The 24,565-nt window shown below is 45.1% G+C and overlaps 1 protein-coding gene across 2 annotated transcripts in view; it reads left to right on the forward strand.

Moving 5' to 3' along the window:
- Positions 1 to 24,565, forward strand: part of LOC129858172 (phospholipid-transporting ATPase IA-like) — a 216,696-nt gene that overhangs the window by 178,268 nt on the left and 13,863 nt on the right. For both annotated transcript variants that reach the window (XM_055927193.1, XM_055927194.1), the window contains 6 exons: positions 2,809 to 2,883; positions 5,679 to 5,801; positions 11,760 to 11,838; positions 15,325 to 15,386; positions 15,880 to 15,936; positions 16,253 to 16,360. In XM_055927193.1, coding sequence (XP_055783168.1) covers positions 2,809 to 2,883; positions 5,679 to 5,801; positions 11,760 to 11,838; positions 15,325 to 15,386; positions 15,880 to 15,936; positions 16,253 to 16,360 — 504 coding nt within the window. The remainder of the gene's footprint in view (positions 1 to 2,808; positions 2,884 to 5,678; positions 5,802 to 11,759; positions 11,839 to 15,324; positions 15,387 to 15,879; positions 15,937 to 16,252; positions 16,361 to 24,565) is intronic.

Genomic DNA, 24,565 nt, shown 5'->3' on the forward strand with positions numbered 1-24,565 from the left:
ACCAGGGCCCCATCCAGCATTGTAACACAGGGTGCCCTCCTGTTTAGCACCACACGTTTCCAGCATATTTACTAGCTCCTGTTTCTTCATCCCTCTTTCTCCTTTGCCTTTTTATACGGGGGATAAGGAGTCTGTTGGTATTTTTTCAGGGGTTCTGCATAGGAGCAAAAAGTGCTGTCATTTTGTTGAGGACAAATGTCACTCCTCTCTCCCTCCACCCACTTCTTCCCACAGAGACGCCTATGGAGCTGTGGGATGGCGTCTCGGAATCATTGTTTTTTGATTCTGCTGATGAATTACCAGGGACCTTCTTTATTGGCGGCTTGCTTTCCTTCCTTCCTCCGATCTGTTTTTCCAAATGTGCACTGGGAGAGAGAGGTCAGCCGCAGCCCTCTGCTGAGGGGAAAAAATAAGAAGGAAAAACCAGTGCCTGGACCTTTCCCTAATGAGCAAATCAATGCATCTGTCTCAAGAGAGAGGGAGAGCGGGTGAGAGGGGTGCTGGCGGGACCTGAAGGACCAGGCCAAAACACTCAGGCAGAAGCTGTTACAGCATGCTCTGAATAGGCTTCTTTTTAAACTTAGCACAACAATATATCAGCCCGGAGCCCCTCATTGAGCCAGCCCTTAATTAATTCAGCACTTTGACCCGCCCGCTAGGCCAGCCACATCATACTGCCGGTTTAACCTGCTCCATGGCTTTCGCCTCGTCTCACCATAACCCGTAGCAACAGGGCCTATATATTATTTAGTGAAGACAGACCCTTAAACACATATATTTTATTTCTAATGGATGTACTGTAACATGGGATTCTAATCAAATCAAATTGTCACATGCTCTGAATACATCAGGTGTAGACTTTACCATGAAATGTTTACTTACACGCCCTTCCCCAAAAATGCAGATTCCTCTGTGTGAGGGAGCACAATGCCAAACACCTCCGGGGGAGTCACATGTTCTTGTATGTGTGTGTGTGTAAAAAAAACAAAACAGGAGTTGACCACCAGCGTCCCCCACTTTAAAAAGCAGCATCGTGGTAGAAAGGAAAATGGGATAGCTAGTCAGTTGTATAACTGAATGCATGCACCTGATGGAGGGAAGATTGGGAGCTGAAAGAGGGGGTGGGGTTTAGGGTTTAGGAGCGCACATACACACACTTGCTTCACTCTCCTCGCCCAAGGGAATTGACAGGAGGGGTGGGCGGGTGACAGACATTTGTTTTGGGAACATTTTTGCGCATTCGCTCGATTGAATGGGAAGGTCCTGGCTGGTGGGTTGGGAATTTGGCATGTAAAGAGTGGGTGGCGGTGACGGGTGAGGCCCTTTGTCTGAACTGAGAATTTGTAGTAGTTCAGGCCTTCATAATGCAGTTAAATGAAGCGAGGAAATGTTCGCAGCCTGGCCGTGGCACAGAACAGCAACCCAACAGAGAGGGTCTGTCCAACGCCACTGTATGTCCACACAATTACACAGAGACGGGCTGTTTCACTGTTTCTCACCCGGAAAACAACAAGCCCTTTCTGTGCCTGTCATATGCTTTAATTAACATCATTGGAAATCGATTTACGTTGTTTAAATGGAAAGAAGTCCACCATCAATAACAAAATGTGGTATCGTTGCAGTCTCTGGATATTTCTCCAAAAAGTTGTATTTTTCAGTAGTAGTTCATTTTAGAGCAACAACCAGCGAAATCTACCCTTCCCTGTTTTCCAAAGCGGTGGCAGTTTGTTTCTTGCCTGACAGTTGAAGCTGTGTCCAGACAAGTCTGACTAATCAAGATATGAGGTGATAACTAAGAATCATATGGTTTAGATACATGTTATCTTCACCTCCCCCCTCGGTGAGCAGATCCAAGGCTATCTTTATCCAGCCAGTCTGTCCAATCCCATGGCTCCTGCCTCATCACTAAGGCTGGCTGTCAATTTGGATGTCGCTGGCTGGCTCATTGGAGGGAAACGGTGGGCTTGATATACTATATGTTCATAAGTAATCTCGAGCTAAATCCATGGGAAATATTACACTGTGGAAATTGTATCTCTTTAGGCTTTGTTTTGCCACTCCCACTAATTCAGTCATTCTTGGTCCCTGTCTCCTGTACCCCCCCCCCAAAGATTGAGAGGCAGTGCCTTCAGAGACTAATGATGTGTTGAGCACAGGTCAGAACTTCAAAATGACCAATATTAGATTATAGAATCATTCTAGCTCTTTTTACATTGCCTGGAAAAACGTTCTTCAATTCCTTTAGTAAAGGGCATATTACTTAACGTCAGGATGTCTTTTTGATTATACCTAATAGAAATACATTATTTTAATCGAAGTTAACGTTATAGGAATTAATGATATTGTATTGTGTTGGTACAGTATGTGCAGTAGGTGTCAATGTGATGTTTCTTTATTGTCATTAGACAGTAAAGAATGTGCCGTCAGGGATGGAGGGTAATGGTGTGATATCTGCAAATCCTCTTCGGACACCCATGGACTGATGCTAATTGACTAATGGGGGCACCTCTCTCCATTACTATCAGTGATGGAAAGCATGCATTCAAAGGGGGGAGGGGGAGAGACCACATGCACTTCTATCACTGATGAAGTAACCCAATCTACTGCTTGAAAAAACACCTAAAAGATAAATGTGATATCAGCTGAAAAGGAAAATATTCACTTTGAGTAAAGATGTGAAACCATTGCCTTTGTGTTGGCAAAATGTTTTTTTTTTTTTTTTATCTTACCGGTGTCATTAATGACAATCACCTCGCGTCCCTTTCTTCTTCAATGTTGCACTTCTAATGTCCTTTTTTTCACCTTCAGATCTGGTTTGCCTTCGTCAATGGATTCTCTGGTCAGATTCTGTTTGAGCGCTGGTGCATCGGCCTGTACAATGTGGTGAGTGTTAATGTGATTTACATTACTGTGGAAGCGCATGTTATATAATTCTCCTCCCCTGTTGCTCTCTGGCAAGAAAACTAATTTGCCATGGCACTCCAGACGTGATCCCTTTACTGCGGGAAATGTCCCATTTATTTATGACCTGTTGTCAAGTCCATATTCCCCTCGTGCCCCGAACTATGTACCGAATGTGAGAACAACAGCCTTGCATGCCCCTAAAGTGTGTAGTTAGTGAATGCTGTCATTTGTGAATTATAAAGGAACCGGTGGACTAGAGCAGCACACAACCAGCTCTGAGCAACTGGTGTCCCACAGGGTTCTGTGTTGGGTCCCCTCCTATTGAACCAATGTCAAATCAAATTTTATTTGTCACGTGCTTCGTAAACAACAGTTGTGGACTAACAGTGAAATGCTTACGGGCCCTTCCCAACAATGCAGATAGAAAGAAAATAGAGAAATTATAGAAAAGTAAATTGCGTAATAACATATTCATGATGAGTAATGATAGCTTTGCTATCTACACAGGGTGCCAGTACCGAGTCGATGTGCAGGGGTACAAGGTAATTGAGGTAGATATGTACATATAACTAGGAATGTGACAGATTATTAACAGTAGCAGCATTGTATGTGGTGAGTCAAAACAGTTTGTGCAAAAAGGTTCAATGCAGATAGTCCGGATAGCTATTTGGTTAACTACACTGCTCCAAAAAATAAAGAGAACACTTAAACAACACAATGTAACTCCAAGTCAATCACACTTCTGTGAAATCAAACTGTCCACTTAGGAAGCAACACTGATTGACAATAAATTTCACATGCTGTTGTGCAAATGGAATAGACAACAGGTGGAAATTATAGGCAATTAGCAAGACACACCCAATAAAGGAGTGGTTCTGCAGGTGGTGACCACAGACCACTTCTCAGTTCCTATGCTTCCTGGCTGATGTTTTGGTCACTCTTGAATGCTGGCGGTGCTTTCACTCTAGTGGTAGCATGAGACGGAGTCTACAACCCACACAAGTGGCTCAGGTAGTGCAGCTCATCCAGGATGGCACATCAATGCGAGCTGTGGCAAGAAGGTTTGCTGTGTCTGTCAGCATAGTGTCCAGAGCATGGAGGCGCTACCAGAAGACAGGCCAGTACATCAGGAGACGTGGATGAGGCCGTAGGAGGGCAACAACCCAGCAGCAGGACCGCTACCTCCGCCTTTGTGCAAGGAGGAGCAGGAGGAGCACTGCCAGAGCCCTGCAAAATGACCTCCAGCAGGCCACAAATGTGCATGTGTCTGCTCAAACGGTCAGAAACAGACTCCATGAGGGTGGTATGAGGGCCCGACGTCCACAGGTGGGGGTTGTGCTTACAGCCCAACACCGTGCAGGACGTTTGGTATTTGCCAGAGAACACCAAGATTGGCAAATTAGCCACTGGCGCCCTGTGCTCTTCACAGATGAAAGCAGGTTCACACTGAGCACGTGACAGACGTGACAGAGTCTGGAGACGCCGTGGAGAACGTTCTGCTGCCTGCAACATCCTCCAGCATGGCGGTGGGTCAGTCATGGTGCTGGGTGGCATTTCTTTGGGGGGCCGCACAGCCCTCCATGTGCTCGCCAGAGGTAGCCTGACTGCCATTAGGTACCGAGATGAGATCCTCAGACCCCTTGCGAGGCCATATGCTGGTGCGGTTGGCCCTGGGTTCCTCCTAATGCAAGACAATGCTAGACCTCATGTGGCTGGAGTGTGTCAGCAGTTCCTGCAAGAGGAAGGCATTGATGCTATGGACTGGCCCGCCCGTTCTCCAGACCTGAATCCAATTGAGCACATCTGGGACACCATGTCTCGCTCCATCCACCAACGCCACGTTGCACCACAGACTGTCCAGGAGTTGGCGGATGCTTTAGTCCAGGTCTGGGAGGAGATCCCTCAGGAGACCATCCGCCACCTCATCAGGAGCATGCCCAGGCGTTGTAGGGAGGTCATACAGGCACGTGGAGGCCACACACACACTACTGAGCCTCATTTTGACTTGTTTTAAGGACATTACAGCAAAATTGGATCAGCCTGTAGTGTGGTTTTCCACTTTAATTTTGAGTGTGACTCCAAATCCAGACCTCCATGGGTTGATAAATTTGATTTCCATTGATAATTTTTGTGTGATTTTGTTGTCAGCACATTCAACTATGTAAAGAAAAAAGTATTTAATAAGACTATTTCATTCATTCAGATCTAGAATGTGTTATTTTAGTGTTCCCTTTATTTTAGCAGACAAACATCTGCTAAGTTTGTCAATTTAGCAGACGCTCTTAACCTTAATTGCTCCTGTAAATCGCTATGGTTAAGGGCCTTGCTCAAGGGACATCGATAGATTTTTCACCTAGTCAACTCGGTTACTGGCCCAACGCTCTTAACCGCTAGATTACATGCTGTCCCAAATGTGGGATGAACTGGGGATGACCTGTCTAATGGACAGGATGAATAATCTCATGTTGTTGATCATAGTGAGCAAATTGTCTCTTTCCATACATGTATCTTAATAGGACATCATTAGTGACTCCTTGTTTTCACTAACGAAGTAATGGAATCAATAACGTCTTGGAGGTCCTCGCCATTATAAAAAACCCTGGCTTTTATTGGGTTATTCACTGTGGAATGATAAAATTCTAAAATTGTAATTGATACGGTCTTTGCTAACAGGCCGTTAATTTAATCTGCTGGGATTCTGAGTTTACTACCTTTATCCTAATTTTTGAGTTTTGTGAGGGGAAATGTTGACATTAGTGTGTTTGTGTGTTTAGATTTTCACTGCTCTGCCTCCTCTCACGCTGGGCATATTTGAGCGTTCATGCAGGAAAGAGAACATGCTGAAGTACCCAGAACTCTACAAAACCTCCCAGAATGCCATGGGCTTCAACACCAAGGTAGGTCATGTTTGTGCTGCATTGAAGAACGTTAGAGGAACATTGTCTCAACAATTCCATAATTTTCCACTTTTATGCCTCATGTTTTATGCATCATGTTTTATGCCTCATGTTTGTCTGGGACACGTTTCCATTCATAGTAAAGTCAATGCTTAAGTCTTTCTAAGCTTAAATAGGTTAAGTTAGGTTTACTTGGCACCAACAAACAATAAGCGAGACAGAGGACTGCAATTAACCAGGCTGTTTTTTTCTAAACCTCCGTTCTGTCTCCGAATTGACATCCTTTACACACAATGGAGACCTGATAAGCTCCGAAACGCTCCAAACGCGTCTGTCCCCATTTGGCCTGTGTCTGACCTATGGGGTCTCTACCACCAGTCTGATCGGGTGCAATGGTCAGAAGGTGTCTGCCTGCCTTTCCGCCTGTCTGTCTGTTGAGGGGCTGTCGGTTAGCTTTCCTTGCTGTCTGTTAATGAAGATGTCTCCCCTTCTCCACGCCTACCCCTGCCTCCCTCCATCCACCACCCCTGCTTAACTCCCTTACTTTACAGCCGTGGAGAGCCGGTTAGTGCAGCATGGAGACAGATTAAAGCCCGAGTGGCCACAGAGGTCATGGGCGACAGGGACAAGAGAAGTGGGGGGATAGCGGCCCGGGGGGGGTGTAAAGGAAGAGTGCTCTTCTGCCAAGGTGTGATGGCATCCAATGTGGAAAATGATGCAATTTGTTTAAGCAAGGGCCTGTTTGCACTGGAGGCCTTCTGCCTAGCTTGGCCCAAGTACTGTAAATAAGACAACCCCAGTCTACTGGTCTCTCTCTCTCTCCCCGGGAAGTTGGCCTGCATGGGGCCAGTCACCTCAGTTAGTGACCCACAGACCACAGCCGGCATTTCCCCCTCATAGCTTTTAGTTGTGTCTGGGTGAGAGAAGGGCTCCGTATGGCCCAGTGTTACATGACCCTCCAGGGAATAGCAGGATGATATTGTGCAAGACAGGCCACAGTCTCTGAAAAAACTGACTTGTTGATTCGTATTGGTTTTCCTCCATTTTTGTTTGACCAGTCATTTCTGGTCATTTCATTTCTGTAAATAATGACTTGTCCAGGTCACCGTTGTATTTTAAATGGACTATCAACTCTTTCCCTCTGATATTGTCTTTGCCACATGGCCCTAGGCGAGGTGCCAAAAATCCAGCAGGAATTTGCCCGAATCCCCTTTCTTTCTGCACGCCTGGGTCTTTTGTACACAAACAGATACTGTCTGGGTGAATTAAAGGCATTTGTGTTGATGAAGGGGGCAGGGGAAGGGTGTGAAATATTTAAGACGTTGCCCGCCCTCGCCACTGTGTCCCCTTTCACCACTGTGTCCCCTTTCACTTTTAATTACATATTCTTGACACTTAACCTGTCTAGGACAGGGGTTCCTCTAGCGCCACTCCTCCCACATTCCACTGAAAAGGCAGAGCACGAAATCCCCCCAAAAATTTGTGGAAATATTTAACTTTCACACATTACCAAGTCCAATACAGCAAATGAAAGATAAACTTCTTGTGAATCCAGTCAACATGTACGATTTTTTAAATGTTTTACAGCGAAAACACCACATATATTTATGTTAGCTCACCACCAAATACAAAAAAAGCACAGACATTTTTCACAGCACAGGTAGCTTGCACATAACCAACCAAACTAACCAAGAACCAACCAAACTAACCAAGAAACAACTTCATCAGATGACAGTCTTATAACATGTTATACAATAAATGTATGTTTTGTTTGAAAAATTTGCATATTTGAGGTATAAATCAGTTTTACATTCCAGCTACCATCACAGCTACCATCAGAAATAGCACCGAAGCAGCCAGAGTAATTATAGAGACCAACGTGAAATACCTAAATACTCATCATAAAACATTTCTGAAAAATACATGCTGTACAGCAAATGAAAGACAAACATCTTGTGAATCCAGCCAATATTTCCGATTTTTTTACGTGTTTTACAGCGAAAACACAATATAGCATTATATTAGCTTACTACAATAGCCTACCACACAACAGCATTGATTCATGGCAACAGTATTGATAGCGACAAAACCAGCAAAAGATATTAATTATTTCACTAACCTTCATAAACTTCATCAGATGACAGTCCTATAACATCATATTACACAATACATATATGCTTTGTTCGAAAATGTGCATATTTAGAGCTGAAATCCGTGGTTATACATTGTGAAAACTTAGCATCTTTTTCCCAGAATGTTCGGATATATTTCTGACTCACCTATTCTGACCAAATAACTATTCATAAACTTTACTAAAAAATACATGTTGTATAGGAAATGATAGATACACTAGTTCTTAATGCAATCGCCGTTTTAGAAGTCTAAAAATAACTTCAGTACGACATGCAGCTTACGTTATAGCGAGAGAGCGCCCCAAATCTGGGCGCAAACTAATAGTAAACATGTTCGACAGATATATGAAATAACATCATAAATGGGTCCTACTTTTGATGATCTTCCATCAGAATGTTGTACAATGGGTCCTTTGTCCAGAACAATCGTTGTTTGGTTTTAGAATGGCCTTTTTCCCTCTCGATTTAGCAAGCAAAACTAGCCAAGTGGCGCTAAGCTCTCCTTCTTGAACAAACGCAGAGAACGGAACACGCCAAAACTCCCAGGAAAAATTCAATAATCTGATTAAACTATATTGAAAAAACATACTTTACGATGATATTATCACATTTCTCAAATAAAATCAAAGCCGGAGATATTAGACGTCTATAGCGAATGCTTTTCAGAAGCCAATACTGATGACCTTTATGCGTCTTCCTGAACAAAGGAATTCGGGGTCATGTCATTCCAAGCTCTCTCTTTTGACCATGGAAATACCTAGAAACCCCATTTCACCTCTCACAGCCTATTGCCATCTAGTGGGAGGCGTATGAAGTGCATGTATAGTCATAAATTTCAAGCAAATTGATAGGGAGGCCCTGGAACAGAGCCTCGATTTCAGATTTTTCACTTTCTGACAGGAAGTTTGCTGCAAAATGAGTTCTGTTTTACTCACAGATATAATTGAAACGGTTTTAGAAACTTGAGAGTGTTTTCTATCCAATAGTAATAATAATATGCATATTGTACGAGCAAGAATAGAGTACGAGGCCGTTTAAATTGGGCCCGATTTTTCCCCAAAGTGAAAATAGCGCCCTCTATCCTCAATTTAGTCACTCTAATAAACCTCAGTCCCCTGATGTGGCCACCAGTAATTACACTGGCTCGTCCCCCCCCCCCCCCTCGCTCTGTGCAACAGCATTAAAGAGGAAGGGGTGAGGACTGGAAATATTTGGCTCGATATAAAGTACATGCATTCATGCTTTTTTAAGCAATTAGGTGCTGCACAATGGGCCTGAATCTTTTAGCCTGGGCACGAACTAGGACAGGCAGGCATTCACACTGGTGTTCTTCGAAACTCACCAGGATACAGCGGAGGGGGGTAGAAGTGGGGGGAGGGGAGTGAGGCTTCACTGTGACAAATGATTATGAACATTCGGGGCGGCAGGTAGCCTAGTGATTAGAGCGTTGGGCCAGTAACCGAAAGGTTGCTGGATCAAATCCCCAAGCTGAAAAGGTAAAAATCTGTCGTTCTGCCCCTGAACAAGGCAGTTAACCCACTGTTCCCCGATAGGCTGTCATTGTAAATAAGAATTTGTTCTTAACTTACTTGCCTAGTTAAATAAAATAAAAAAACTTTATTGATTTCATTAGTATTCGTTAGGTTGCTGGGCACTTGGGAAGTATGTTTTTCCAAGTGGGCAGAGTGAGGAGGTGTTGTTGTTCCACACTGTGTTGTGCTGGGCAGAGTGAGGAGGTGTTGTTGTTCCACACTGTGTTGTGCTGGGCAGAGTGAGGAGGTGTTGTTCCACACTGTGTTGTGCTGGGCAGAGTGAGGAGGTGTTGTTGTTCCACACTGTGTTGTGCTGGGCAGAGTGAGGTGGGTGTTGTGAGGAGGTGTTGTTCCACGCTGTTGTGCTGGGCAGAATGAGGAGGTGTTGTTGTTCCACACTGTTGTGCTGGGCAGAGTGAGGTGGGTGATGTGAGGAGGTGTTGTTGTTCCACACTGTGTTGTGCTGGGCAGAGTGAGGTGGGTAATGTGAGGAGGTGTTGTTCCACACTGTTGCGCTGGGCAGAGTGAGGAGGGTGATGTGAGGAGGTGTTGTTGTTCCACACTGTGTTGTGCTGGGCAGAGTGAGGAGGTGTTGTTGTTCCACACTTTTGTGCTGGGCAGAGTGAGGTGGGTGATGTGAGGAGGTGTTGTTCCACACTGTTGTGCTGGGCAGAGTGAGGTGGGTGATGTGAGAAGGTGTTGTTCCACACTGTTGTGCTGGGCAAAGTGAGGTGGGTGATGTGAGAAGGTGTTGTTCCACACTGTGTTGTGCGGTGAGTGAGGTGGGTGATGTGAGGAGGTGTTGTTCCACACTTGTGCTGGGCAGAGTAGGGTGGGGTTGTTGTTCCACACTGTTGTGTTGGAGGGTGAGGTGAGGTTGTTGTTCCACACTGTTGTGTTGGGCCCTTGATGAGGTGGGTTTGGGGGTAGGGGTGGAGTTAGGGACAGAAGGGAAAGTTGTATGCGACTTGCCAGTGGGAGGCTAATTGGGTTTAAAGGTGTAGTTGTAGCATTGGAGATCATCTGTCACACATTGAACCACATAGAGAGGGGGGTGCTCCTACCCCAGCGTGGGGGCCTGTTGGCAGGGTGGGAGGTGAAGTAAGGGGGATAGGGGTGTTACTAAGGGCTCTTGTTCTGTAAAGGTGAGAAGGTCATGCCAGAGAGGCCAAGGTATGACATAGAGCCCAGAACAAGACACACTCCTCCTGTTCCTCCTCTCCTCCTGTTCCCCTCCCCACCTGTGGACTACAACACTTTGTTTCCTCATCTGTTTCTTGTATGTAGCCTGCTTTTAATTTTATTTAACTTTTGCAGAAATACTGAGACATTTTCACATTTGTACTACAAATAATCCGCAGCCCCAGACTTTGCCCCGCAGCCCCAGACGTAACTTCCGACCACAGAATCCCAATTGCCGTCTTAACTACACATGACACGGATCCACCATTAGGGAATCTGCACTAAAGTGAATATTGAGTGAAGTGTCGTCGTCCCCCCCCCCGTTTTATTAAAATCTATTTAAACTTTTCCTAGTGGAGCAGGGTATGTGAACGAGGGGGCATGAATACAGACTTTTTTGGCAGAGTTGATTTCACGGCCATTTCATGCTACATCACCCTTTAGTGTTGTGTTTGGCGACATCCGAGCATAATGTACATTTGAAACACTGTGGTTTGGGAGAGGGACTATTGATTTAAACGGCTCATCCAAAATCTACAAACACACACCAACAACACACACATACTGTAGAGTCGCCTGTGTGGAAACACACAAACTACTGTGTGCCCCTTTTCCAGCTTCTTACTAATTACCGTAAAAACAAGTTAATCCACGTCAAACATGTCAACTTCTCCGTGTTTTTAGATTGATTTCTGCTTGTTCAGTGCCCTCTTCATTTATTTTTCTCCCGATCTTAAATTTGCATGTGAAAGACTGTTGAAATGTGGGGGGGTCTACAGGAAAGTATAGGGATCCCCCCTCCCCCCACATAGTCCACCCGACGTGCACACACACCAAACCTACACACATCCCTGCACCCTCTTCTCCAGTCCTACACACAGGAGGATATACAAAGTGTGTGTCAGCGGGGTGGCCATTCAGAGAGGAGGCCCTACAAAACCGCCACTTAGCCAACTGCTGAGCCGGGACAAAGAGCCAAGGTCAGTGGGTCGCTAGGCGGGTTGGGTCGGCCAACGGGTTTCTCATGCTTTTTCCTCTCCTTTTCTCCCTGGAACCCCCCCAACCTACCCAACCCCCTCTCTCCTCCATCCCTCTCTCCCCACTCCTTGCAGGTCTTCTGGGCCCATTGTCTGAATGGCCTCTTCCACTCGGTCATCCTCTTCTGGGTCCCCCTCACAGCCTTCCAGCACGGTAAGCACCTCCCAGGGACTCTAACCCTGACCTCCCAGGGACTCTAACCCTGACCTCCCAGGGACTCTAACCCTGACCTCCCAGGGACTCTAACCCTGACCTCCCAGGGACTCTAACCCTGACCTCCCAGGGACCCTGACCTCCCAGGAACTCTAACCCTGACCTCCCAGGGACCCTGACCTCCCAGGGACTCTAACCCTGACCTCCCAGGGACCCTGACCTCCCAGGAACTCTAACCCTGACCTCCTAGAGATCCTAACCCCCCCAGAGACTCATCTGGCACCTTGCTCTTTGTGACTGAGCCTGGATTTCTAGTATCTACATGCTCTGGGTGGAATGAGGCCAGTTAACACATACCTTATCTTGATTACTTTTCTTTTTTACCCACAACCTCATGAATTATAAACATTGGCATGCTTGGCACGCACACACACACTCAAACATAGACACACACACACGTTCAAGTTCCCTTGTTCCGCTCACACTTCACTATATGGCCAAATAGTTACAATTCTCAGACTGTGGTAAGGTTCAGGGTTGAGAGAATGGGTATCTTTGAGTCGATGGAGTCTTGGCTAGTGGAGCCAGAGGACCACACAGGCTTGGGCCTGCTCTCCAAATAAAGCGAAGAGTGAAGCCCCTTCAGTCTGACTGACAGGCTGTCAGCAAGGCTTCGAAGCACACATAGGCATGTGACTAGCCGAAAGCAAAAAGGAGCCAGTCTCTCGCTCTCCCTCTTTCTTCTTCTCTTTCTCCCTCTCTCGTTCTTCTTCTCTCCCGCCCTAACACTCTCCCCAAGCACGCCCATGTGTTGAATTTGGAGGATGCTCAGAAATTAGGGGGTGTTAAAGTAAATGTTTCTAGTACAATCAATGAGGCAACATTTTTTTTAAACTGAACAAAAGTTGACCCATGCCTTTACCGGTATTTGAGTAGCAGTTTGCTTTGATTTGAATACTTAATTTGTCAAAGATTACTGGACTAATTCTTGTTTTTGTTTTCAATAATAACCTGGCTTAACTGGTCACGTCAACCATAGTCCAGACTGCTTCTTGATTCCTCCATCAGGTTGCTCCATTAAGCATATGCAATGGACACACACACACGCACACACAGTCTTGTACAGCTCACCTTGTGGGGACACACAAGTCAGTCCCATTCAAAGTCCTATTTTCCCTAAACCTAATCCGCACTCTTACCCTAAGCCTAGCTCCTAATGTAATTTTAACACTAATTCTAACCTTAACCCTAAACCCCCTAGAAATAGCATTTGACCTTGTTGGGACGAACTGTCCCCAGTTGGTCAAATGTTTGTTTATTTACTTCATGTCCCCACAAGAATAGTTAAACATGTCCACACACATCTCACTTCTCTAATGGGCCATTATGTCCAGTGTTACATCTCACTGCTCTAATGGGACGTTATGTCCAGTGTTACATCTCACTGCTCTAATGGGACGTTATGTCCAGTGTTACATCTCCCTGCTCTAATGGGCCATTATGTCCAGTGTTACATCTCGCTGCTCTAATGGGCCGTTATGTCCAGTGTTACATCTCACTGCTCTAATGGGACGTTATGTCCAGTGTTACATCTCACTGCTCTAATGGGACGTTATGTCCAGTGTTACATCTCACTGCTCTAATGGGACATTATGTCCAGTGTTACATCTCACTGCTCTAATGGGACGTTATGTCCAGTGTTACATCTCACTGCTCTAATGGGACGTTATGTCCAGTGTTACATCTCACTGCTCTAATGGGACATTATGTCCAGTGTTACATCTCACTGCTCTAATGGGACGTTATGTCCAGTGTTACATCTCACTGCTCTAATGGGCCATTATGTCCAGTGTTACAACGTCCCATTAGAGCAGCGAGATGTAACACTGGACATAACGTCCCATTAGAGCAGCGAGATATGTCCAGTGTTACATCTCACTGCTCTAATGGGCCATTATGTCCAGTGTTACATCTCACTGCTCTAATGGGACGTTATGTCCAGTGTTACATCTCACTGCTCTAATGGGACGTTATGTCCAGTGTTACATCTCACTGCTCTAATGGGCCATTATGTCCAGTGTTACATCTCACTGCTCTAATGGGCCATTATGTCCAGTGTTACATCTCACTGCTCTAATGGGCCGTTATGCCCAGTGTTACATCTCACTGCTCTAATGGGCCGTTATGCCCAGTGTTACATCTCACTGCTCTAATGGGACGTTATGTCCAGTGTTACATCTCACTGCTCTAATGGGACGTTATGTCCAGTGTTACATCTCACTGCTCTAATGGGACATTATGTCCAGTGTTACATCTCACTGCTCTAATGGGACGTTATGTCCAGTGTTACATCTCACTGCTCTAATGGGCCGTTATGTCCAGTGTTACATCTCGCTGCTCTAATGGGACGTTATGTCCAGTGTTACATCTCGCTGCTCTAATGGGCCGTTATGTCCAGTGTTACATCTCGCTGCTCTAATGGGACGTTATGTCCAGTGTTACATCTCGCTGCTCTAATGGGCCATTATGTCCAGTGTTACATCTCACTGCTCTAATGGGCCATTATGTCCAGTGTTACATCTCACTGCTCTAATGGGCCGTTATGTCCAGTGTTACATCTCACTGCTCTAATGGGCCATTATGTCCAGTGTTACATCTCGCTGCTCTAATGGGACGTTATGCCCAGTGTTACATCTCACTGCTCTAATGGAACGTTATGTCCAGTGTTACATCTCACTGCTCTAATGGGACGTTATGTCCAGTGTTACATCTCACTGCTCTAATGGGACGTTATGTCCGGTGTTGCATGTCTAATGGTGCATTATGTCTAGTGTTGTGTCTCTAATGGGGAATTATGCTCGCCTGCACATACAGTACTCACAGGTTGCATCCCAAATGGCATCCTATTCCATTTATAGTGCACTGCTTTTGACCAGGGTCCATATGGCTCTGGTCAAAAGTAGTATGCTATAGACGGAATAGGGTGCCGTCTGAGATGCCGCCTTATCCTCAGCTCCCTGGTCATCATAGCAGCACCCACCCGTAGCACTCGCTCCAGCAGGTATATTTCACTGGTCATCACCAAAGCAGTATCTCTACTTGCACATCTATCACTCCAGTGTTTAATTTCTAAATTGTAATTATTTTGCCACTATGGCCTATTTATTGCCTTACCTCCCTAATCTTACTACATTTGCACACACTGTATATATATTTTTCTATTGTGTTATTGACTGTGCGTTTGTTTATCCCATGTGTAACTCTGTGTTTGTGTCGCACTGCTTTGCTTTATCTTGGTCAGGTCGCAGTTGTAAAACTGGCGTACCTGGTTAAATAAAGGTGAAATAAAATAAATGCAGACAGTCTGTCTGCTCTTTGGTAGTTTTCTCCATAGCTGAGATTTCACATTTCTTCTGGTCTAGTGGAACTAGCAAAGAGGGATATGACCATACGTCTAAAAGCTTTTCATGTTCATCCTTTTCACAGATACGGTCTTTGGCAACGGAAAGACCCCGGACTATCTCCTCTTAGGCAACATGGTTTATACAGTAAGTATGTGTCTCAAATGGCACCCTTTTCCCTGTGTGTGTGTGTGTGGTGCACTATGAAGGGAATAGGGTGCTATTTGGGACACCACCTGAGTCTTTTTTGGATGAGCACACAGTCAGTTCAGCCCTCCCCTGACTGATAACCAGTGTTGTATTTCTGCTTTTTTAGCTTTGAGAATGAAGACATCTTTGTCTTTCTATCCGTAACCTTGTGTTAGCCTCAGCGTCTTGCTGTGAGATTATTTATCAGTTTGTTTTGAATTTCTTTATTTATTTTTGACCGTCTTGAGTGTCATTACTGTGTTTTGATCAAATATGTGTGAGTCAAACAGTATTTCAAGTTCTAAACTAAGGAATACACCTTTGGCTGTCATATATAAAATGCTATCTGTCAGTGCCTTTTCCTGTCAAACTTCTGACTTTGATTTTGACTTATTCTCAATGGCGAGGAAGATGTTGGTTTAGCATTTAACATTGATGTTCTGTTTCCTAGTTTGTAGTCATCACCGTGTGCCTTAAAGCTGGCCTGGAGACCTCGTCGTGGACTATGGTAGGCTCTCCTCTCACTACAATATCTTGTCTTTTCATCGTCATTCTCTTATGGTACCACAGACACTTGTAACAAAGGCAGATCTTAAAAGGTCTATAATAATGCTCCATCCAGCTTTTCCTCTTCCTCCTGCCACTCCTGGCCACCATTCACATGACATAGGCTTTTCAGCAGAGCTACTAGCAGAATAACTTAGTCATTGTTTAATTACTCTACAATAAGAGGGTTAGTACTCTGTATTTACTGTTGGAACTCTCACTGCCAACACTGTATTTATGTAAAGACAAAAGGAAGTAACATTCTCTGTCTCCTCCAGTTCAGTCACATTGCCATCTGGGGCAGCATCAGCCTGTGGGTGGTGTTCTTCGGTATCTACTCCTCTCTGTGGCCGCTCATCTCTCTGGCTCCGGACATGTCTGGCGAGGTAAGCGCTCATCTTACCCTCCACCCTCCTTTAAACCCAGCAAAACATGTCTGATCACCTCTTCATTCCCAGAAAGTTAGTAAGGGCTCCATTGGAAAATTAGCAAACGTTGTAGGAACATTCACCCCCCCAGCAGTGATAAACCCTACTGTATCATGCTGTCATTCATCACTCAACAGAATGTACAGTATCTCCTAACATTGCTGTTACTAAGGGTGGTAGTTGTTGGGAAGAATTTCAATGTGTCTATGCCGTAACCCAACTCTGTGTTTCTCATCGGAGGGCCAGAGGGGATCTAGACTGTCGGACTGACAGATTCTGGGTTGTGTTGCGGAATGACTTAATTGGGCCCAATTAGCCCACTGTTTGTGTTATGTCACCCTCGCTTGCCCCCTAAGTATCTGCAGGTGACGGTGAAACCTTGTCGCTGTACGGAGGAGCGATTCAACAATTCACACTAAAATCTGAAGTATTTGTGGTGGTGTTGTCAGCAAAGTTATATTATAGCAGGTATTTGTGTCTCAGCATTGTATTTGTAATACATCAAAATTGTTCTGAATATCTGTTTGATTCTGTTTAAGGTAAAGTGTCTAAAATGCATTTTGCGGTATGACATGTGTAAGGCACTCCTCCCTTGGTGCATCCCCACACACACACACACACACACACACACACACACACACACACACACACACACACACACACACACACACACTGGTGCTTTCATCCAGTCCCTGCAGTTCTGGAGTAAAGGGAGTGATGGTGCTCTCTGGACAGCTTGGTAACCTTATGCCTAGCTCAGCCGTGGGGTTCCCAGTACATCATCACACTGGAATTATGTTCCTGACACCCGAGAACATATCAGAGTCCTGCTAAATGACACCAGGCCTCCCAGGCCCCAGTTGTGGCAGAGGAAGAGGGGAGGTCTCTACAGGGTCGTTCCACCTCGAAACCCACCATCTCAGATTGTTCTGATATTGTTTCTGTTAGAAACAGATAAGATCTCTTTGAGCTAATTGATTGCATTTTAATTTATAGGATTCATGTAATATTCAATAACTATAGTCCCTAATATTCGATTTGGACCAAACAGTTTTCTAACAATGAGTAGGGACATGAGGAATCCAAAGAAATAGTCAAAAGTCAACGACGGACCGCCCACACCAATCCCACAACGAGTATATAGTATCAGTTCTCTGTCTTACAAAGGAGTATGGAGCTGCAGCTCGGGTGTTGTTTCTCATCCGTTGTAATGTGTTCTCAGTGAAGTTGGTGATGTTTTCTTCCCCCTGTTCAGATACAGTTGTCATTGAAGTTATGTTTAGGTCCCATCCTACGTCCTTCTTACCAGATTCTGACCACTATTACAAAATTATATATTGGTTTGCTTACTGTGTAAGCAGTCTCTGGACAAGTTATGACAGCAACCCATGCTTTGGTTTTGTCCTTCACTGTGTCAAATGCAAACTTTTTAGCATTTGTGGCACAAATCCAATGCATGTCGACGCAAATACCTATATTAGTATTTTCAAGCTTCATATTCAAATCATTCCAAAGTATCGAAAAATGATTGTGTAACTCAATGATGTTACTTATACAAGTGAAGTCATGTTTACATACACTTAGGTTGGAGTCATTAAAACTAGTTTTTCAACCACTCCACAAATGTCTTGTTAACGAACTATTGTTTTGGCAAGTCGGTTAGGACATCTACTTTGTGCATGACACAAGTAATTTTCCAACAATTGTTTACAGACAGATTATTTCACTTATAATTCACTGTATCACAATTCCAGTGGGTCAGAAGTTTACATACACTAAGTTGACCGTGCCTATAAACAGCTTGGAAAATTCCAGAAAATTATGTCATGGCTTAAGGAGCTTCTGATGGGCTAATTGACATCATTTGAGTCACTTGGAGGTGTACATGTGGATGTTTTTCAAGGCCTACCTTCAAACTCAGTGCCTCATGGGAAAATCAAAAGAAATCAGCCAAGACTTCATAAAAAAAATTGTAGACCTCAAGTCTGGTTCATCCTTGGGAGTAATTTCCAAACGCCTGAAGGTACCACGTTCATCTGTACAAACAATAGTATGCAAGTATAAACACCATAGGACCATGCAGCCGTCATACCGCTCAGGAAGGAGACGAGTTCTGTCTCCTAGAGATGAATGTACTTTGGTGCGAAAAGTGCAAATCAATCCCAGAACAACAGCGAAAGACCTTGTGAAGATGCTGGAGGAAACAGGTACAAAAGTATCTATATCCACAGTAAAATTAGTCTTATATCGACATAGCCTGAAAGGCTGCTCAGCAAGGAAGAAGCCACTTTTTGGAGAAATGTCCTCTGGTCTGATAAAACAAAAATAGAACTGTTTGGCCATAATGACCATCGTTATGTTTGGAGGAAAAAGGGGGGAGCTTGCAAGCCAAAGAACACCATCCCAACCGTGAAGCACAGGGGTGGCAGCATCATGTTTTGGGGGTGCTTTGCTGCAGGAGGGACTGGTGCACTTCACAAAATAGATGGCATCATGGGGTAGGAAAAGTATGTGGATTTATTGAAGCAACATCTCAAGACGTTAAACCTTGGTCACTAATGTGTCTTCCAAATGGACAATGACCCCAAGCATACTTTCAAAGTTGTGGCAAAATGGCTTAAGGACAACAAAGTCAAGGTATTGGAGTGGCCATCACAAAGCCCTGACCTCAATCCCATAGAACATTTGTGGGCAGAATTGAAAAAGCGTGTACGAGCAAGGAGGCCTACAAACCTGACTCAGTTACACCAGCTCTGTCAGGAGGAATGGGCCAAAATTCAACCAACTTATTGTGGGAAGCTTGTGGAAGGCTACCCGATACGTTTGAACAAAGTTAAACAATTTAAAGGCAATGCTACCATATACTAATTGAGTGTATGTAAACTTCTGATCCACTGGGAATGTGTTGAAAGAAATAAAAGCTGAAATAAATTGTTCTCTCATATTATTCTGACATTTCACATTCTTAAAATTAAGTGGTGATCCTAACTGACCTAAGAGAGGGCGTTTTTAGGAATGGTGAAAAACTGAGTTGAAATGTACACTGCTCAAAAAAATAAAGGGAACACTTAAACAACACAATGTAACTCCAAGTCAATCACACTTCTGTGAAATCAAACTGTCCACTTAGGAAGCAACACTGATTGACAATAAATTTCACATGCTGTTGTGCAAATGGAATAGACAAAAGGTGGAAATTATAGGCAATTAGCAAGACACCCCCCAAAACAGGAGTGATTCTGCAGGTGGTGACCACAGACCACTTCTCAGTTCCTATGCTTCCTGGCTGATGTTTTGGTCACTTTTGAATGCTGGCGGTGCTCTCACTCTAGTGGTAGCATGAGACGGAGTCTACAACCCACACAAGTGGCTCAGGTAGTGCAGTTCATCCAGGATGGCACATCAATGCGAACTGTGGCAAAAAGGTTTGCTGTGTCTGTCAGCGTAGTGTCCAGAGCATGCAGGCGCTACCAGGAGACAGGCCAGTACATCAGGAGACGTGGAGGAGGCCGTAGTAGGGCAACAATCCAGCAGCAGGATCGGTACCTCCGCCTTTGTGCAAGGAGGTGCACTGCCAGAGCCCTGCAAAATGACCTCCAGCAGGCCACAAATGTGCATGTGTCAGCATATGGTCTCACAAGGGGTCTGAGGATCTCATCTCGGTACCTAATGGCAGTCAGGCTACCTCTGGAGAGCACATGGAGGGCTGTGCGGCCCCACAAAGAAATTCCACCCCACACCATGACTAACCCATCGCCAAAGCGGTCATGCTGGAGGATGTTGCAGGCAGCAGAACGTTCTCCACGGCATCTCCAGACTCTGTCACGTCTGTCACATGTGCTCATGTGCTCAGTGTGAACCTGCTTTCATCTGTGAAGAGCACAGGGCGCCAGTGGCGAATTTGCCAATCTTGGTGTTCTCTGGCAAATGCCAAACGTCCTGCACGGTGTTGGGCTGTAAGCACAACCCCCACCTGTGGACGTCGGGCCCTCATACCACCCTCATGGAGTCTGTTTCTGACCGTTTGAGCAGACACATGCACATTTGTGGCATGCTGGAGGTCATTTTGCAGGGCGCTGGCAGTGCACCTCCTTGCACAAAGGCGGAGGTACCGGTCATGCTGCTGGGTTGTTGCCCTCCTACGGCCTCATCCACGTCTCCTGATGTACTGGCCTGTCTCCTGGTAGCGCCTGCATGCTCTGGACACTACGCTGACAGACACAGCAAACCTTTTTGCCACAGTTCGCATTGATGTGCCATCCTGGATGAACTGCACTACCTGAGCCACTTGTGTGGGTTGTAGACTCCGTCTCATGTTACCACTAGAGTGAGAGCACCGCCAGCATTCAAAAGTGACCAAAACATCAGCCAGGAAGCATAGGAACTGAGAAGTGGTCTGTGGTCACCACCTGCAGAATCACTCCTGTTTTGGGGGGTGTCTTGCGAATTGCCTATAATTTCCACCTTTTGTCTATTCCATTTGCACAACAGTATGTGAAATTTATTGTCAATCAGTGTTGCTTCCTAAGTGGACAGTTTGATTTCACAGAAGTGTGATTGACTTGGAGTTACATTGTGTTGTTTAAGTGTTCCCTTTATTTTTTTGAGCAGTGTATTTTGCTAAGGTGTATGTAAACTTCTGACTTCAACTGTAGATGATTTGGATATGAAGAGCGAAAATGCAATGCAATAGGTACTATTGACCTGCTTTGGATTTCTGAAATGACATGGAACGACCCTGCACTAGCAGCAAACACCTCTCTTTCGCTGACTCGCTTTCCCTCTGTCACTGTTGCTCTGTCGTTCTCGCTTGATCTCTCACTAACACTTTCTTTCTCTTTGCCTCCTCCCCTCTCCTCTTTCTTTCCCATATTCTCTCTTTTCCATGTTCTCTCTCTTTCCCCCCTCCCTCTATCCCCCACCCTCCCCTCTGTCTATGTGTCTGTTTGTAATGCCTGAGGGTCATGATGATATAGACACCACTTCTTGTTCTACAGTTTCTGACTCCACAATTCACCTCATTCAAGAAAGACGTTGAGCAATGGCTGACTTAATGCGATAGCATTTGTCAGTGTCAGTGAGTTTGAGCTTTACTTGGACGATTGACAAGACAGGTGCCTTGGACCATCCCTTAAACATCTTGAAACAGACGTCTTAAGTTTGACAAGATGCTTGGTTGGCCCAGGCCCAAACCACACATACATTTTAGCCTTGTTGACGTGGATGAAAAAGGAAGATTCAAATCGGATCTTTTCAGAGGAGGGACATGAGCTGCTATAGTAAGGGGCTTAGGCACACCTTACGAGATGACACGGCAAACACCATCACCCTGGCCCGTCTCCTGGCGATTTCCTGTCGCTATCAACAACACAGCTGTAAGAATGTTAGAGCATAGATAACTCTGTGCCTTTCCGACACCTGCCATTTCCTTTGCTTTTGCCAGCGTCTGCAGGGAACAGTACTTCCCCTCACTCTCACACTCACTTGACCGCTTGTCATCGACACTTTGGATTCACCCCTCAACAGGTGCGCCTCACATTCCTCCCGCAGTTTGTGCCAAGCGATAAGCAACACGTTCTCCTCAGTGTTTTGCTCAGAAGGGAGAGGTTCATATTTTGGCATACTACAGACGTACAGCAGAGAGACAGATGGAGAAGTTTTCTATACGAATGAAATATGAACGTTTAAGAGAGTAGAATTAAAGATTATCTTCACAATTTGTATGTCTTTTGTGTCCTGAGAACCTTCACCGAAAGTAAACTTATCTGAAATTGAACCCCCCAAAAATGTTGGATTAACATAGCCTTTTGGGTTACTTTGATCAGTCGTAGTCATGAAACGTTAACAGTACTTGGAGGGGCTACATATCAGTTCATGTAAAATAAAAAGGTATTAAAAAGAAGAAATCTAGGACACCGATAATGTAAGGTGACTTCGCCGTCTCCTTGTGCTCTGGTCAAAAGTACTGCACTATGTATGGAATATGGTGACATTCACTCACACGTTTGTTTGAATGGAATTATTTATATTGAAGTGCAACTGTAGAGCCTCCAGTGCAGGCACCTCATCAGGACTCGCTTTCTTTGAAGAACAAGAATGCCCCTATAGAATGGCACAGAGGCCAGCTGCACCTCACTAGATAACCCATCCTCTCTCGACTCAGGCCAGCTCCACCCAGCAAGGACCCGTCTAGGACCATAGAGATGGTGTGTGTTTTGACGGTGCGGGTGTCCCTGTGCGGGTGTCTGCGTGCATGCTTGCGTGTGTGTGTGTACTATCACCAGTGACACAGTGACACTGAAGTAGCAGGGCCACAGATGACAGATCTCGCAATTTTTCCGCTATCTCCAAAATCACCAGGGATCCCTAAAAACTCTGGGGGACGAGTGAAACGTTTTATAGAACCCACAAGGTTCCTCACTATTAAACCTGTGACAGCCCTATGATGGAATTAAAGGCACTTCAGCATTTCAGTTGACTTTGTCCCCTCCACTGGTTTCCCTCTGTGTCTGTGTTTTAGGAATACTTAAGGCCTTTAAGAGCCGCGCCTGTGTCGTATGGTAGCCCCCTCTACGCTATCGTTGAAAACCCAATGATTTATGGAAGACTTGAGCAGCTGTGGAAGCCACGGGATAGTCCATGGTGTGAGACTTTGCTGTGTTATGCGTGTCAGTATATGTAGTTGAATGGCCATGGATATGGGCGTACTTGTCGTTATCCGTGAGCTAATTCATGTCAAACTGACACAGTCTGTCGGCTAATCTATCTCACTTTAATAATTCTTGAGTCACGTTGTAAATCACTATCGGACAGTTGTGCCTGGATGACTTCTGTTGAGCTATTACTGTTTTTGTTAGCGTTCTGTCCTATGTTTTTCTTCGGGATATCTCAGGGCTATTGAGAGGCGACATGCAGAGAGTAAACAGATGGACCCAATTGAGCAGGCCCAGTTTAAGTTTTCCATAGTAAAAGCTTAGTGGGATGGGGGTGTTAGGGATTTGCTTTTGCGTTGCAATGATGACATGCAGGGAATTTGTGGGCCGCGTCCAAACAAGGCCCCTCACACACTCTTGCTCTCTCTTTCTCCTTTGCTCTCGCTCTCTTTCTCCTTCGCTCTCTCTTCAGAGCATTAAGTTTGCCTCCATCTCTTTTCTCTCCCATCATCCTCAGGGACTGGCTTTTTCATTCTGCGGCTGTGTTTACACTCAATAACCTTAAGGATTTGGTTTCGGGTGGTAGCATGGAGCTGGTCGTGAGGGACTTTTTTGGGGCTTTTTTTGGCCAAACGTACAGATCCAGCTTCAATTTGAAGCATAGAAATCTGCACCCTCAAATCACCCAATAACCATTTCCCTAGATCCTTAGCTCCATAGCAGAACAATCTACCCCTCTGTTCCAACTTCCACCCCAGTCGTATGGTCCGGTAGAGCCAGCTGAATTTAGCCAAACGGACATGGATGGAGGTAGACCAAATCATTCACTGGGACTGGATTTGACTGAAAAAACCCTCGTCCTTTCACAGGGCCCAATAATAATAAAAAATGCCGCACAAAGAGACTGCTCCCAGGCTGCTAGTGTCCAAATATTAGCACCCAGAGGCTTTAGCTATGGCAGCACCAGGGCCATGCAGAGAAAAGGGGAAAGACTCAAATCTGACAGCCTTTCAGATATGACAGAAAGAGACGTGGTAAGAGTGAGGTGTGTGTGTTTGCATGCTTCTGTGTGTGTGTGCGTATGCGGTGGGCGTGTGTGTAAAGTTGGCTTTTCTCAATCTGCTTTCTAAAGCCAAAGGCCTCGGAACGGGGTGAATAGTGAAGGCCTTAATTGTCCTTCCTTCATATTTACCATCACAATGGCAGGCATTAACATTCTTGGGGCCACACTATCACTGTGGCCTGCCAGGCATGATCAGCCAACTGCTGCTGCACTGAGACCCCCTGATCAATGCATCCAAGCATAGTAATCAGACGCCGCAACTCTGAGCCGATTGGATCAGTCTGTCCCTTGACAGTCGCATAAAGGATGGTTTGAAAAATCAGTTTTCTTAGACTGAGACGCAAAGTTTTAAGAATGTGAAAAATGACAAACGACTGTTGGCGTGTCCATATCGTATTCAGAGTGACACCACTGCTTCATTTTGTAGATCTAAATACATTTACAATG

This window comes from Salvelinus fontinalis, chromosome 6, assembly GCF_029448725.1.
Source record: "Salvelinus fontinalis isolate EN_2023a chromosome 6, ASM2944872v1, whole genome shotgun sequence".
Lineage (NCBI taxonomy): Eukaryota > Metazoa > Chordata > Actinopteri > Salmoniformes > Salmonidae > Salvelinus > Salvelinus fontinalis.